The 16,202-nt window shown below is 43.8% G+C and overlaps 1 protein-coding gene across 3 annotated transcripts in view; it reads right to left on the reverse strand.

Moving 5' to 3' along the window:
• The window catches only part of PRDM15 (PR/SET domain 15), a 345,544-nt gene that overhangs the window by 230,199 nt on the left and 99,143 nt on the right, over positions 1 to 16,202 (reverse strand). For all 3 annotated transcript variants that reach the window (XM_069202594.1, XM_069202595.1, XM_069202596.1), the window contains 2 exons: positions 14,504 to 14,630; positions 12,496 to 12,674 (listed from right to left, as the gene is read on the reverse strand). In XM_069202594.1, the coding sequence (XP_069058695.1) occupies positions 12,496 to 12,674; positions 14,504 to 14,630 (306 nt within the window). The remainder of the gene's footprint in view (positions 1 to 12,495; positions 12,675 to 14,503; positions 14,631 to 16,202) is intronic.

The following is a 16,202-nucleotide window of genomic DNA, read 5'->3' on the forward strand; positions in this document are numbered from 1 at the left end:
GTGGGCAGACGTCAGTTTCTTTTCATGACTTTCTATGCCAGAAGCGCAGAGCCATGAAGAACAAGGACCACTGGTGCATCAAAACTAGGGCCCTGAAAGGGAGTCCCTGTCCAGAGAAATCAGTTCGCAGAGCAGGGAGGATGGGTGGGTCGGTAAGGAATCAGCAACTAGATATTGTCTCTACCAGTATGTAACTTGTCAATCTTAGAGACATTTAGTTGCAGATTCCGAACCTTATAATGGATACCCAAGCAATACCAAACCCCGCGGAGGTGGGTCTCTGAACTAAGATCAAATTAGAAAGTCCTACATGACCGAACGTTTTTGGTAAATGTGTGCAGAGATGCCCACGTTGCCTCCTGACAGATGTCAAGGACTGGAACTTTGAGTGCTAATGCAATAGTTTGGGCATTAGTAGGGACAGTTGAGATGAATGAGTCCCGCCCTGTTTGTTGAGCTAATACATGGTCGTCATGTTGTCTGTTTTTATTAGAACAGTCTTCTGTTTGAGAAGAGGTTGAAACACTTTGAATGCAAGAAATACAGCTAATAATTCTAGATGGTTTATGTGAAGCTGTTTCTGTTTGGGATCCCATTTCCCTTGAATGGTATGATTGTTGAGATGAGCTCCCCAACCTATCATTGACTCGTCTGTTGTGATTATGGTATGAGGCACAGGGTCTTGAAATGACTGCCCCTTCATTAGATTGCTGAGATTCCACCATTGAAGGGACATATGTGTTTGGCGGTCTATCAACACTAGATCTTGAAGATGACCGTGCGCCTAAGACCACTGTTGTGAGAGGGAATTTTGTAAGGGCCTCATGTTTAGTCTTGCCTGTGGAACTATGGCTATGCAAGATTTCATCATCCCTAGAATTTTCATGATAAATCTTACAGTATATTGTTGATTTGGCTGTATGTGTGGAATGAGATTTTGGAAAGCTTGTATCCTTTGTGTATTTGGATATGCTAGGGCTTTTTGAGTATTTGAAATAGCACCTAGGTAAGGTTGTACTTGTGCTGGTTGAAAGTGTGATTTTTGGTAATTGACCGTGAACCCTAGTGTATGCACGGTTTGTATCACATACTGAGTGTGTACAATTGCTTGATTTTTTTAGCCAATCATCTAGATATGGAAAGACGTGAATGTGTTGTCTTCTTAAGTAGGCTGCTACTACTGCTAGACATTTTGTGAACACCCTTGGAGCTGTTATGCTGAATGGCAAAACCTTGAACTGGTAATGTTTTCCTGCTTTGACGAACCTTAGTTATTTTCTGTGAGCTGGTAGGATGGGTATATGGAAATACGCATGTTTGAGGTCCAAAGCAGTCATGTAATCTTGTTTTTGAAGTAGTGGAATGACATCCTGCAGAGTTACCAGGTGAAAATGTTCTGACAGGATGTATAGATTGAGAGGTCTGAGGTCCAAGATGGGCCGGAGGGTGCCGTCTTTTTTGGGAATGAGAAAATATAGTGAGTATACTCCTGTTCCTTGGTGAGAATGTGGGACTAATTCTTTTGTTTGTTTTAATGGCAGAGATTGTACCTCTTGTTGTAACAGAACATTGTTTTCTGGGGACAATTTGTGGTAACGCAGTGGAATGTTTGGAGGGGTGGGGATCAATTCTAGGCAATAGCCATTGTGGATAATAGATAGTACCTAATTGTCTGTGGTGATATTTTGCCAAAGAGAGTGGAATTGCTGTAGTCTTCCCCCCACAGGAGATGTGTGGGGTGGAGGGGTAGGAAGGAAGTCACTGCTTGGATGGAGTATTGGCTTGCTTTGAGGCTTGGAACTTGCCTCGGTTTCTAAAATATTGTCCTCTGTAGGATCCTCTAAATCCCCCTCTTTGATATAGTGTTTGTTGTCCCCGCTTTGCCTGGGAGGTGGAAGCTTCAGAGGATTGTGGCTTAAATCCTCCTCTAAACTGTGGCCTGCGAAAGGAGCCTCTATATGGTGTGGTATATAGTGCCCCCATTGCCTTTGCAGCATCTGAGTCTTTTCTCAGTTTTTCTATAGTGGTGTCCACTTCAGGCCCAAATAAATGTTTTTTTTTTAATCAAAAGGCATGTTAAGTACTGCCTGTTGAATTTCTGGTTTAAAACCAGAGGAGCGTAGCCATGCATGCCTTCTAATTGTAATGGCAGTATTAACACTCCTTGCAGCTGTACCAGCAGCATCGAGGGCAGTTCTTATTTGATTATTACTTATAGCATGTCCCTCTTCCACAACCGGTTGTGCCATTTTTTGATGCTCTTTTGGGAGGTGCTGTAGGAGTTCTCATCTCATCCTGGCAAGAAGTGTTGCGAATTCGCCATTGGATGGCTGCCTGTGTGGCTACTCTCTTGTCAGCAGCATCAAACTTTCAACTTTCTTTATCAGGAGGAGGAGCGTCTCCTGATGACTGGCTGTTAGCTCTTTTTCTAGCCTCACTGACTACTACTGAATCGGGAGGGGCCTGATGTGTGATGTAGTCTGGATCTGTAGGGCAGGCTTGTATTTTTTGTCAATTCTAGGGGTAATCACTCTAGCTTTGACAGGCTCATTAAAAATGTGCTCCGCATGTTTGACCATTCCAATCAATATTGTCTTCCACTCATTCTAGATACCAGTGTCTCCCAAAGTGTTGAATAAAAAAATCTTCTTCTAGGGGTTCAGAGTGCATAAGCACCCCATGGTAAGCAGCTGCTCTAGAAACTACTTGAGTGTAGGCAGTAGTGTCTTCTTGTGGAGAAGGCTTGGATGGGTATAGATCAGGATCATTGTCTGGAATGGGATCAGGATCATACAGATCAAGGGTCTACTGTATCTCCATGCAAGTATAGTGGGTGTGTTGGAGAAGGCAATGGTGGTGGACTATTTTGAGGAAGTGAAAAAGAAAGCTGTGGAGAGTGAGGAGGAGAGACAGGGAGAGGTGGTGGTTTTTCCTTCAGTTTCTGAACCTTTGCTGGTGTTTGAACAGTCTAGTTCCTCTTGAAAGGCCAGCTTTCTTTTAGTCTTTAAAGGAGAGGCTGTTAGAATTCTGCCAGTCTCCTTATGTATATGGATTCTTGATTGTCTTTGATCCATAACCTCCAATATTGGCTCAATATCAGTCTCTTCTTCAGAAGGTTTGTGATGTTCTTGCATGGGCTTCGAGATTTGCTTAAGTTTTCTCGAAAGTCCTTGTTCCTCTGGGTACGAGGATTATTTTGGTTTCGAAGTCTGAATCTTTTTCAGTCCCGAAAAAGAAGTCGTCTGTTTCGGCTCCGAAGCAGGACGTCGAATTTACGACTCCAAAGAGTGAGGATGCTTACTGGAGTCTGAGGTGGAAGTTTGCTCGACTCCGAAGTGGACAGAGGAGTGGCCTTTTTCGGCGCGTATCCTGAAGGTCGGTCACCGACAGTCTTTTTTCAGGCTGAAACATGGCCTTCCAGCAGTAGTGTACCCAAGGCCTTTAATTGCTGTTTTTTATATATGGGCGTAGGAGCAGACGTACTCATGTGCTGGGTCTATCATCTTCCGATTCTTGCTCGAAGTCAGTGTCTCGGATGGAGACTGCCGTCTGCGCCTGCTCTTCCTCCATGACGTTGAGATGTTCAATGCTTTGACGCCATTTATAGTTTTCGGGACCTGCGATCTCTTAAGGTTTTCTTCCATCTAAATGATCGACAGTTTTTGCAATCTTCTTCTCGATGGTCCGGAGAAAGGCACAAATTACAAACCAGATGTTGGTCTGTATATGGGAACTTTGCGTGGCACTGAGGGCAAAATCGAAATGGAGTCCATCAGGCTTCCACGCGGTAGGCCCGAACAGACCAGAGTCGGGCGCACGCGCTCTGAACAGCAAAAAGAAGATTCCGACGGTACTACTGGTTCGATGCTAGATGGAAAACGCGATCAAAACAATACCAACGATTAAGTAGGTTTTCCGATTTGAAATCTTGGAGCGAGTTTGGTAGTTGGACTCACAAGAGTTTCCGAGACACTTGCAGGAGTGCCAATTTAAAAACAGAGCATTCGGACTGTCCAAGGGAGCTTTATTTCCCTTGGGCCATGTCGCTCCAGTGGGAGTCAGACTCCTGTGAGAGTGAGAGATCTGACTGGCTGCCAGCAATATGAGAAAAATGCTCCTGGTAGCAATTACAGGACTCGGGGACTTAGTCCATTGTCCTGACAGACACACACACACACACAGACACACACACACAGACACACACACGCACGCAGACACACACACACACATGGACCCTTCCAGGGGAAAAAAAAAAAGAAAGCAAAAAATGTTGCAAGACTCAGAAGAAAAATGGCACTTGGGACGCATTTTTATATGCCCCGGGGACCCTATATAAAGGAGAGTGGGGCTGTGTGCCCCCATCCCCTTCCTGAGCCTCCAGAGGCCTGGGGAGAATTTTTCATTTTTTTTATTGTGGGGAGATGGGGCGTGGGGGAGATGGGCAGTGGGGTTGGAAGGTGGGGCACACGTGGCCCCCTCCCCAAGCCATTAGAGGCCCCAGGCAGCCCACCCCTGGGCTGATCTTATTTACTGGGAGGAAGGCCCCAGGGAGCCCACACCCAGCGCCAACATACATTTTTATGGGTGGGGGCAGAGTGTCTTGATTATCATCAAAGGATGTAAATGTCCTCTTCTATGTAGAGGCCTTTTGGGGTAATAGCTGTATTGGCATGTAACTTTATTCTAATTCGATCAGGCTCTTTCCCAGGGCCCCCTCTCGGATCTCTAGAACAGAGTCAACCACCAAATGCCTCACATTGTCAAGACTCTTATGCCCTACGTGCAATGGGTTTTACTCGCCAGGCTCATGTCGCTCTTCCCTTGTGGCGCCTCCCTGCCTTGAATACTCCCAGTCATCCTTCCCCTGCAGTGCCTTCCAGTCTTGAGCACTCCATAATTTCCCTACCAGGAAACCTGAACCATTGGCTCTCCTGTTCTGTTGCTATGCAAGTTTGGTCCATTGTGCAGCTGCAGATATCACATCTCCATTTAGGACAGTTAAATTTCCATTGTGAACCACTGAATTATAACATCATGCACTTGGGGTTCCATTGTACTTGTTTGTTGTTGTCAATTACTTTTTGCACCTGCAAGGCCTCATATCCGTTGTATGTAACATGTGATCTTTCCCAGGTCCAATGGAATATTCCATGCTTCCATGTGGTACAAAGTACCTTCATGGAATACATTTCTTCCTGTATAAATACCCCCTCCAAACCTGCATTGGGGCTTGGCCTCGTTCCTGTCTTGTGCAAGCAATTTCCCTACACTCACCTCCTGAGTCACCCAGAACTTTCAGAGCTCAAGACTTCCAAGCCTTCCTGATGATCCCGTGATTCAAGAGTCTGCGACACTTCCAGGGTCCTCCTTCATGAGCTCGATTAAGCCTCTTCTTGAGCTTGTTCCAACGAGTGTCTGGATGTTTTCGGATACCAGTTCAAGTACTATCATGGCTAAGTAAGTTCCCCTCAGGTTAGAATGCACTAATCCATAGGTTAGCAAATAATCCAAAGACTGATTCCTTCAATTGCGTGAGCATGTTTTTAGACATTGAGAATTCAGTCCCAAGAGGCCCAGTAGTCTGGACTCTTTCGTTGCAGTGGTCTGAACTCTATTGTACCATAACTGAAAGTTTGCCACTGAGTTTACTGACAAGTTGTATCTAGTATTGTGTCATGACAACACAAACTTGCCATGCTGAATCAGTGAAACGTCTAAGAAAAGCAATAAAAATGCAGGCAAAAAGGTACCCACAGTGGAGACAGTGAAATCCTAGCTGGAAGAAGGTTTGCCAAGCAGTATTAAGTTTAATACAAGGAAAGAGTCAAAGAGAGAAATCCAAGATGGCCAACGTGAGTCCAGAAAGTTAAGTTGCGTTACTAGTGTTGCATTCAGTTTAGTTGCTAGGATACGTGCGCGCCGCTTGGAAGCTTCGCACTTCAATTGAGGTTTGACAAAAATCAGCTGTGTGGAGAGAGCGCGCTTTCGAGGTAAACGTCTTTTGTGGAAAATGAAATGGTGAATGCAATTTTACAGATAACAGTTAACCACTATAGGTATAGCCCGAGGAGAACAAGTATTGCAGCTATCGGGAGGGTTGGCAATTCTACAGAGTTTTTGGCAGGAAAGTACAGTAGCGAATAAGCATTTACAGGCTCCAAAGTACTTGACAGCTCTATCGAGCTTATTGAGAAACGAACAATAACGAATAAACATTTACCAATACCAAAGTCCTAGACAGGTCCATCGAGCTCATTGAAGAAACAAACTATAACAAGTAAGCATCTGCAAATACAAAAGTTCTTGACAGCGCTATCGAGCTTATTGAAGAAACAAACTATAACAAGTAAGCATTTACAAATACAGCACTTATAAGACAGTCTGCAAGTTTATAAATAGAGTAAACAAACGATACACCATTTTGATCTGGCAACCTATGGGTAACATTGCCTCTTGTTGTTTCTAGTGTATCACACCTGCACAGAGGATAATGAGGTCGAGGGAGTACCAATCCTATTAGGCAGTGCACATGACAGCTGAGCAGTTTTCTCAGTGACACAAGATCATATTTTCTTGTTTTATTCCATCCCCCTTTCTTCTCTGGGGGCAGTTTTTGGAACCAGAAAATTTTAACTTATTTCATTAAGCTGTCCCAGCTGGTACTGGAGGCCCAGTATTGTCTCAGTAGTTGGAACCAAGTGAGTGTGTGACACAAGTAGCATGGTAAATATAGCACTGAAGAACTAGTTACTTACCTTCGGTATTGCCGTATCTGAAAGGGACTCTATCTAGCTGCACAGCCCTTACCTTTGAATATTCCCAGGCGTCATAATGGATCTGGAAGATTTTTCGAGCAGTACCCCTGCAAGCCATTAGGTGGAGACATTTGGCACCATGCGTGGTATATAGGTGCCACCTCAGCATACTGACATCAGCTACTTTCATGACTTTCCACACCAGGAGCACAGAGCCAGGATGAGAACTGATTACTAGTGTGGAAAAGACTAATGGTGTCCTTACACCTGAACTGGTTCACAGAACAGGGAGGATTGGAGAGTTGGTAAGGAAGCTGCAATTAGATAGAGTTTAACGGATAAGTCATTACCAAAGGTACGTAACTGGTTTATCTAGCAAAGACTTCTTTCCACAGATTCCTTACCTTTGAATAGATACCAAATCTATATCTCCCTGTAAGTGGGTCTGCAAACTCTATTAAACCCAAAATGTCCTTCAGAACCTAACATGCAAAGTGCCTGTCACAATGGACCTGAATGTCCTGGTGGTAAGGTTTTGTGAACATGTGCAGTGATGCCCACGTCTCTGCCTGACAGATGTCCAGGAAAGGAACACTGCATCCCCAACGCAGTGATTGCAGCCTTGGCTCAGGTAGAGTGTGCCTGCAAGCCCTCAGGGGTCTGTCTTTTGGCCAATGCATAGCAAATCTTAATCCACAAGACAATCCATTGTTAGATGGCTCTCTTCTGTACAGCTTGCCCTGTTTTCTGCTCCCACATAGTCCACGAAGAGTTAATTATCCACCTGGAACTCTTGTGCGGTCAAGGTGATCAAAGAGGGTGATCCTGCAAGCATGGTCCCAGCAGGGCCCCTCCCACGTCCCTGGTGTTGAAAGACATTCCAGAGAGGCCAGGCTGCCCAAAGAAGAGGTGCATGGCCTTCAGCCTTGGTTGCTCTGGCTACGGGAAAGGTCAGGGAAGTATGGAGCAGACCCAGGGTCAGGCCCTTCCAACTTGCAGGGCCTGGAGTGCCTTCGCTCCCTCATCTCGTCGGACGACTGATGGAAGCAGAGAAATCGCTGATTGATTGTACTTCTTTGACTTCTTGTGCGTGTGGCACTTCCCTGACTTCCCCAATGACTGAGAGTGATGAAGAACGTTAGGAAGGGCTCTTTGAACAGTCCCAGGACCTCCCACATGAACGGGACCTCGAGTGCTGCGGAGTCCACTGACATCGGGTCGTTAGGAGCTTGAGGGATTGTTCCCTCAGAGCCTTTGGGTGCATGGCTTGGCAGTCCTCACACGCCTTGCAACCACTTTCTTGGGTGACCTCCTCACAACAGGAGATAAAATCCCCCCAAAAAAATAATAATAAAAAAGACCAATCAAAAAGCGACGGAGGGGTAGCACAATCAGGATCAGCGCTATCTGGTGTGGAAAGGAAAAAAAACTCATCATCGCGCCTAGGAAGGTCCTTGAAATGAGCGAACCTGGTTGGTTCCGCAGTGAGCATCAAATTGCAATCACTGACATTTTATGATTCTTGTCGCTATGGCTGCTTAAAACTGCAGCTCTCCTGTTCCCCTTATTGGATTTTTGTTATTTTAGTGCCATTTTGTTTACTAAATTTTTACTCTAATTTTCTAATTTGGTAGGATATTTTTATTGTTTTGCATTTTGACTTTGTTACTGTTTTGGTACTGCATAAATACTTTGCAGATTGCTTTAAGTTAAGCCTGTTTAGTCTGCCGTAGCTACCTGGGGGTTAAGCTCAGGTTTATTTAGTGACTTTAAGCATTCATCCTAACCAGATTTGCAACTATTCCTTGAGGTGTGTAGTCACCCACCCCAATTAATAATCCAGTTACTTATACTGCCCATTTGTGTGCGATCCGAATTTGTGGTAAATATCTCTTCTAGGATCAGAAATAATCATAGGTCGAAAGTGCGCATCTGAAATTGTAGTGGTACACCTCAGACAGCTGGCAATATGTTGCCAAGCCCGATCATTTCTGTCACTTTACAAAGAAGGTAAGGAGCAGCCAATAGTTTTTGTTAGACCAAACTACTGCCAACCTTGAAGGGGCCAGGATATTTGTGACAAGAGCTAAGTACATATTCAATAGTAACTGAGATATGGCCAATCGTTGTGAAACTCAGCAATTTGTTCATGTCTGCGGAAAGTTTGAAGCATAAAAATGTGTGCATTTAACCATTTTCCTCAAGGTTTTAGCTACTTCTCCTATATTTAAGAGCAATGTTTAAGTAACACATTAGAGTTTGAACATAGTATCCTCCCGGGAGCTGTTAAAGCAGTGTGCTCTTCCATGAGATCAAATGTGTTAGCAATGAGAAGGAAACTTGATAGGAGTGCTTTCATTTTTTTCAATAAATGGTCCTGCTTGCTTGGTGATGCAGACGGGGCAGAGTACACATAATACGAGTCACAAGAAGAGTCAGAGAGTAGGCTGAAGTTAAAGGCCATTGTGTTTCATGTATCAGTACAGGGTAATATTTCCATAAGGAAATACAGCATTTCTGCAGCTTCAGGTTAATGAACTCTGGCCATCTCTTAACGGATAAAGGGCAAGGGTAATCCTTCAAAAAAAGGGAGCTAAACAGTTAAGATCCTTGATGCCCCCAAAAGCCCTCTCCCCCTGCTTCGTACTGGAGCGCACCTGTGCCTTGGCGCCCAGAACTCTGCCTGGTGCCCCTCCTCACCCTATGTTAATACACCTTCTCAACTACAGACAGAGGCTCTATTCTGTGAGAGACCTGGGAGAAGAAAGAGGTTTTCTATAACACCACCAAAATCCTACTATTTCCAGACTACACCGTCATGGCACAACACCGGCATTTTCTGGATGCAAAGCAAAAGATAAGGGCCATTAAACTACAGTACTCACTACTACATCCAGCCATACTGAAAGTCATATTTCAGGGGAAAACATACTGTTTTGAGTCACCTAAAGGGGCATCGGAATGGGTGGAAGAGAGGGAAGACTTACGAATGGATTGCCCCACTACAAAGCACAACCTTGTTCTAAACTAGTGAGACCTCCCTAAAACCTGGCTCTAACCCTCACTAATCTACTGCCAGATAGCTCTTGGGTTTGTTAAGCACACTCATTCTCACCTAGCGCCCGGTAAGCCTTCGGGTAGCCAGGCGCTTTATAAGCTCACAATACAATTCCATGCCCCAATGAGGACTGATTTTAAAATCGTTTCTTGGAATGTCAATGGACTAAATAAGATTAGAAGAGATGCTGTGCTGCAATACCCCAAAAAGCTCTATTCCCACTGGATACTGCTTTCGGAAACCTAATTGTACTAAAAGTGAGTTCTTGGGACGATACAGCTTCTCCCAGGTGTACCAAGTAGGATTTACCTCAAGCGCTAGAGGTGTACCCATCCTACTACACCAGGCATCTCATCTAACAAATAAACTACCTTAACTAGACGTCTGTTTCTAGCACATAGCAAGCAGTGGCAAAGCCAATAGGTTTTGCCTTTTAGATCTATTAGCTTTACCTATGCATTTTGGAAAAAAACATGGAAGATTACATGGCTGCAGCTAACAGCTCTGTCATTCCCTAGGCACACGAGTGGTGATCTGCATGCACGAGACACCACGCGCCAGTTGGCCTATGGAATGCCGCAGGTGTCTAAAGTTTTTTTTATTTATTCGATTTCAGATCGTGGATTATATTTCAGAAATAAAAATATTAACTTTAATTGTGGGCAAGCACCTTCTAAACGGCAGAGCTGCGAGGCAGCAAATTGTAGTTGCCAGATCCTCCAAAAAAATAATAAATGAAAACTAATGTTAAGGAACATGAGGGGTTCGGGGACCAACAGAGGAGTGGGCACAGGCGAAGCAGCAGGAATTGAGAGGCGGTGAGGGAGCCAAGGAGGCATGTGATGCTGGGCCTGAGAGAGGCCAAAAAATATAAAATAAAAAAATAAAGAAAACATGGAAGATAGAGGAGGGAGAAACACAAGGAGCAGTAGGGTGTGGTGTGTCTGGTGGAGCAGAACACAGGAGCTAGAAAGCACATGCACTCATGCTGAAAGAAATACACTCCCTGAATGGGAGCAGTGGAACAATACAAGTCAGCCAATCAAAAGGATGGTAAAGAGGCCATGCTCCAGGTAGGGACAAACAAGAAAAAAAAGGCAAGTTATCAAATTAAGAATCAAGCAAATGAGGGAGACAAGAAAGCCAAGCAATGATAAGTAATGAGTGGAATCAAAGCCAACTGTACGCTTTTGGTATGGTCCACAACAGGCGGTCACTTACGGACAAGCTACAAGCTGTCTGATAGGCAAGATATAAAAATTTCAACAGCCCTGATACGCAGAGGAGTTTTGTCTTGTTACATGCGGTGGAATTGCAAGAGGGGCTTCTTTATTTTCCTTGCCTGGGCCTGTCCATGACTGGGCCTTACAGAAGTTATGTCTCCCAAACGCATCACCTGTTGTTACCACGTGGTAACTGGGTCGCAGGCAATGACTGATCATGGAGCTCCACTGGCAGCCAATGGGCAGTCTCCCTCACTCCGAGTCCAAAGTCTTAAATGGCAAGGGGAAGAGTGAATTCCGGGTTCTGAAGCTCTGCTGAATAGAAACTAGAGCTCCCACACCACCAAATTCTAAATGATTACCCAGTCTATTGTACAGCTGGGCAATGCTAAATGAGTCTGAAATAGAGAAAACTAACAGCCACGTGACATCGATCCATCACAGAACTACATAAGAAAAATTAATAAAAGGATTAAACATTTCAGTGTTCCTTCATCTGTTCCTGATAAATTAATGACAGCTGATGGCCAAATTATATGATAAAGTGCAGAGCATACTTAGTAAAAGCATAACAATTATGCAATTCTGGACCCATTTATTATCTTGTAGCATGATAGTTACAGAATCAAAATGATGAACCAAGGTGGTAGTGATTGCATGTTTCATAAACAAGTGTGGGCAATACAACAGAAGGACTACGGGATGCATTTGAATCAGCAATAACAACACTTAACATTTGAAGAACTACAGGAGGATATTTTCCAACTCATCAAAACAAATTATACATTACGTGTCTGCTTTCTTGTTTACTAAGAATTTAAACGGTTGCATGACTGCAATAATGTCTTTGAAGCAAACATGACAGAGCATGGCGGACAGTCATTTTAAATAGTGCCACACAGTGACCGATATCTAACTGTAGTTAATTATGATTAATTGACTATTGAAATAACTTCACAGCAATGAGTGAGGACGTGATTGGCATTTGAACTGTGAAATTCATGACCGTTGTAGTTATAACTAGTAAATATCCAAGAAAGCACAGAAATGCAGAAGGTGTAGTCCATACATTTAGCAAAACCACGAAGAAATAATTAAAAACTGTTTTTTTAAAAACATATTTATGTTGGCTTCTATTTCCTGGTTGCATTTCCTAAAGGAGGCGCACACAGCTTAAGGCAGTGGCATTTTAATAATCAAATATTCCTCAAAGGTAGTAATGAAATCAGTTACACAGCCCAGAGAAAACGCAAACCATAGAGCAAACATTCATTGCAGATGGTAAAGTAACAAAGTCCACAGCAATGCAGCTGCCGTATTGCTGTGGACTTTGTTACTTTATCATCTGTGGCATAAATCTACATTATGACCAGCCTTGGTTGAATATACGAATTGGACTTCATTTGTCAATCATTCAGTGTGCTCTGGTGTTTAGTTCTTATAATCTCCATCAACATACCGTGAGAGCGGATGTGCCTGCTGAGGTTGCTGCTGTTTTGAAAGACTTTGCTGCAGAGGTTGCACATGTACATTCGTTTGTGGTCGCCATGCTGGCCCATTAGTCGCCTTCGGATCCCATGCCTCCCAGATAGCAGCATACTTCTTTTAAGGGAGCTGGAACTTTGACTGAAACCATACCTGCAAAAGACAGAGGCCAAAAACATTGAAAAGCACAGCCCTAAAAAGTATCCATTAACCTACAGCTTCGTTTTCATTTTGTGAAGTACAAAAAATACACGCTCAAGCTAGGATACTTTCTCTAAGGTGGATTTATGAGTAGAGTACAAGATGACTAACATCACAAAAAGATCAAAGATTACAGAATAATGACATGCAAATCTATTTGTGATTTAATACTATATTTTCAAGGCTAGAGCTTATGAAGACCAAAAAAGTACTGATGGCAATACATAGCCCAAAATGCATCCTTTAAGGTACCTCAGCAATAGCATCAGCGTTTTAGAAAGGAGCAGTCGAGATAGGCTGCTTTTACAGCTCATGCGTAAGGTCTATACAAGAAAGGAAATCATTTTACATATATAACGTATGTGAAGTAAACTATTACGTGTAAGACTCTTTACCAGTAAACAGAATGGAAAGCATTAAAATAAAACAAAAAACAACGAGGACAGGTACCAATGCCATAAAATCACCTTTAAAGGTCTGGGAGATCATCCTCAACACTAACTCATTGTACTGTGTAAGAACAGTGAACATGTCATTAGACATCTGAGGGTGCGCGGGACTCTGGTACGCCGCAACCAAAACAGTGTCAGGGCACACTAGCACATCACTCTGCCCGAGCGTTCCCGATGCTGTGCAGCATGGTAGAGAAAAAACACCCTATGATGCAGACATACACGGCATTTTGTAGGCATGAGCCACAGGCATGCGCGCGCCTGCAAAAATAATGCAAGCACTTTCCTCTTCCTTTACCCATCCGAGTTGGATTGGTAAACAAAACAAAAAAAGGAACATGAGTGGGTTGAGGAAAGCAGCGGGGGAAAAGGACCAACAGAGGGCAGGGTGGCAAGCAACAGGGGAGTAGGATGGAAGCAACAGGGGAGTAGGATGGAAGCAACATGGTGAGTAGGTGGAAGCAACACAAGGAACAGGTTGGGGGGAGCAAAGCAAATGGAGAGAAAGCAACTTGGAGCAGGGATGGGGAAAGCAAATGGGCAAGAGTAATGTAGAACTGGGTTGGGGGTGGAAGAAGCACATGGGTGAGAAAGCAATGTGTGGCAGGGAGAAACATACAGGCAGAGAAAGAGCAATATGAGCATGGTGGAGAGGGAGAGGTACATGAGAGAGCTAGCTGGAAGGAGAACTTCATTTAAAAAAAAAAAAAAAAAAAATCCTGAAAAGTTAGCAGTGGAAGGATACAAGCAATGCACCAATGCTTCAGGAGAGAGAAACTCAAGGAGAGCAAGAACAGTCCACACAAGCTAACAAGTAAGTAGTAAGGAAATAAGGATATCAATAAAGGCAACCAATGGTAAGCAACGGGAGGGCACTAAGCCAACTTTATGCAGACAATGGGTCTCACAACAGACAGCGTGCACCGTCTAGTAGGGGAGACCTAAAACGTGTTGGAAAAACACCATCTTTCCAATTTTATTTAAAAATTTCTTGGGGGGTGGGGGGGGGGGGGGGGAGAATCCCCCGATCCCACTTTGTAGTGGTCACGGGAGCTCATTGCATGCAGTGTGAGGGCAAGTCTGACAAAATTGCCAGGGCTGCTTTTTGTTCCCAGTCCAGCACTGATCAGATATCTGTCATGTTCGTGACAGAGTACTCATCCTCCTAACTCTAAATCAGGCCACAAGGGTTCAAACTGATCTGAAATATGATAGGGGAAGAAAGTGACAAAGGAAAAACTTACAAATAAAATACAGAGCAAGAATGTAGGCACAAGAAGAAAAGTGTAATGTTTGTAATTGAAAATAAATTAGTTCCTTTGCATTTACCTTGTTCCTGAGTTTATGCTGTGCGGCATCTTCCCTAACACCAGCTCTATAATCTGATCATCATTTTCATCAGGAGGCTGGGGGTCATCTGGTGGCACTTCAGTGACAATTTCAGCGACTTGGTCCTCTAGAAAAAAACAGTATGTCAAATAAAAGGAATAAAATGGAACATCTTTACAGGTTAATTTAGACAAATGTTCACCCATTACTACATGTGTGCATCTTGAAATCTATCAAGCAAGGAACCAAACTCTGAAAGGTGAAAATTACAATAGTTAATGAGGCGATGCTTAGTTAGCCTGTAGATTTGGTAAGAGGAGCAGAAAAAAATACTTGTATTATTTAATGCAGTACTCCTTTGCCATAGACTGGCTAATTGACAATGCTTGGCTTTGTGATACTGGGGGGCAAAAGAAACGGTTTGTGGCTTTAAAATTTACGAGAGTCAGAGGACTTGCCACAAAGTGTTGCTCTCTTGCAGCTCAGGCTCAGTACCATCTGATCTTACCATTCAACAGAACAGCCAGGACTTCAGAGGGGAAAACATGCCAGCTTTCAACTACTGGTCTCAACGTGACTCACATCCATAGCGTTGCATGCTTAGATGTTCCCTAGGAACAAGGGGTGGGGGTAAGATCTGATATATGAGCTCTTTTTATGTATACACCCTTAGAATATCAAAGGAACTGAAAAGAAACATTGTGTGTGATTATCTTCAAGTGAGTAATGGGTTCTTTAAAGTGCCACCTTACAGTATACTTGGTAGAAACAGGAACATATTGATATGTCACTAAATTCTAAATGGGCTTGATAGGTGGATATCATTAGAACATATATGCACCATTCATATTTAAGCTTAAATGCATTTATTATCATTTTCAGGTACACACAACATGGTCAATATTGTTCAATGAACTTCAATCCCTCTCCCACACCCATGACTCCCAATCCCAGATGCACACAGACTCCATTTTCCAGACATCAAATACATAACCATAATTGCTTAAAACAGTTGTGCATCATTGCTCAGTTGATTAACGGGTCAGTGACATCTGGAGTCCTTGTCTCGGGCTATAATAATAATCTAGATCAGATTGTTGTAAAATGTTAAGGCTTTCATTCTTTTGTGGCATTGTAATTCTCTGAAATGGGAGGTTAAATTCCCTACGAGCTGTCCCCTTTGCTTTCAGAATTCTTGTCTTGGACAGTTTTAGATGTTTTCCATGTCCACGATCCACCACAACCTCACCAACCACATGTTCTCTGAGGATATGATGGGAGTTTCCCCACTCCTCACCCACGCTCACAAGGCACTGCACAACACCAGACCAGATTACCTCAACAGACAGCTCTCCTTCTACACCCCCACCCGACAGCTTTGCTCCACCGACTTTGCCCTTGCCACCGTCCCACGCACCCACAGAACAACCGCGGGTGGCAGATAGTTCTCCCACCTCGTCGCCAAGACGTGGAACACTCTTCCCACCCACCTGCGACAGACACAGGACCTACTTATCTTCAGGAGACACCTCAAGACATAGCTGTGCTAGCAGTAGCAGCCCCCCTCCTCACCTCGGCGCTTTGAGACCCTTACGGGTGAGTAGTGCGTTTTACAAATACTCTGATTGAATTACTGAGTTCCCCAGTGGGCCAGAAAGAGAAACCCATTTCACTCATACTGTTGGCAGCTAAACAAACC

Source organism: Pleurodeles waltl, chromosome 8 (assembly GCF_031143425.1).
Source record: "Pleurodeles waltl isolate 20211129_DDA chromosome 8, aPleWal1.hap1.20221129, whole genome shotgun sequence".
In the NCBI taxonomy this organism is placed as follows: domain Eukaryota; kingdom Metazoa; phylum Chordata; class Amphibia; order Caudata; family Salamandridae; genus Pleurodeles; species Pleurodeles waltl.